We start from the raw sequence: 584 nt of genomic DNA, 5'->3' as shown, positions 1-584 counted from the left end.
GCCCCGGCCCATGCACACCTGAGACAGGAGGTCTGCCGCCACGTGCGCCGGCGGCGCGCCCGCGTCCGCCACCACAAGCACCTCGCTCGGCCCCGCTGGCATGTCGATCGACACCATCGCCTCGCTGTTGGTCAGCAGCATCTTCGCGGCCGTCACGTACTGGTTCCCGGGGCCGAAGATCTTATCCACCTTGGGGCAGCTCTGAGTTCCCCACCCCATCGCCGCCACCGCCTGCGCGCCGCCCGCCTTGAGCACGTGCGTCACGCCCGCCTTCTTCGCGCAGTAGAGCACCTCGGGCGTCACGCTTCCGTCCGGCCGCGGCGGCGTCGCGAGCACGACCGTGCGGCAGCCGGCGATCTGCGCGGGGACGGCCAGCATGAGCGCGCTGCTGGGCAGCACGGCGGTGCCGCCGGGCACGTACACGCCGACGGCGCCGATCGGCCGCGTGACGCGGCGGCAGACGACGCCGGGCATCGTCTCGACTGAAAGGTCGGCTGCGCGCTGGGCCTCGTGGAAGGCGCGGATGTTGTTATAAGCCACATCAAACGCGGCGGTGACCTCCTCGGGAAGCTGGGGGTCAGGGA

The 584-nt window shown here is 71.6% G+C and overlaps 1 protein-coding gene across 1 annotated transcript; it reads right to left on the bottom strand.

Annotated features, from left to right (window-relative positions):
• Positions 1-18: 18 nt before the first annotated feature.
• MNEG_8118 (hypothetical protein) lies at positions 19-474 on the bottom strand (the record flags this gene model as incomplete). The annotated part of the gene is made up of 1 exon (XM_014043413.1): positions 19-474. A coding segment is annotated over one exon (456 nt), but the record flags the coding sequence as incomplete, so codon positions are not given.
• Between the last annotated feature and the right edge of the window lie 110 nt (positions 475-584).

This window comes from Monoraphidium neglectum (genome assembly GCF_000611645.1).
Source record: "Monoraphidium neglectum strain SAG 48.87 unplaced genomic scaffold scaffold01508, whole genome shotgun sequence".
Classification (NCBI taxonomy): domain Eukaryota; kingdom Viridiplantae; phylum Chlorophyta; class Chlorophyceae; order Sphaeropleales; family Selenastraceae; genus Monoraphidium; species Monoraphidium neglectum.
This window is presented reverse-complemented; position numbering and strand designations above follow the sequence as displayed.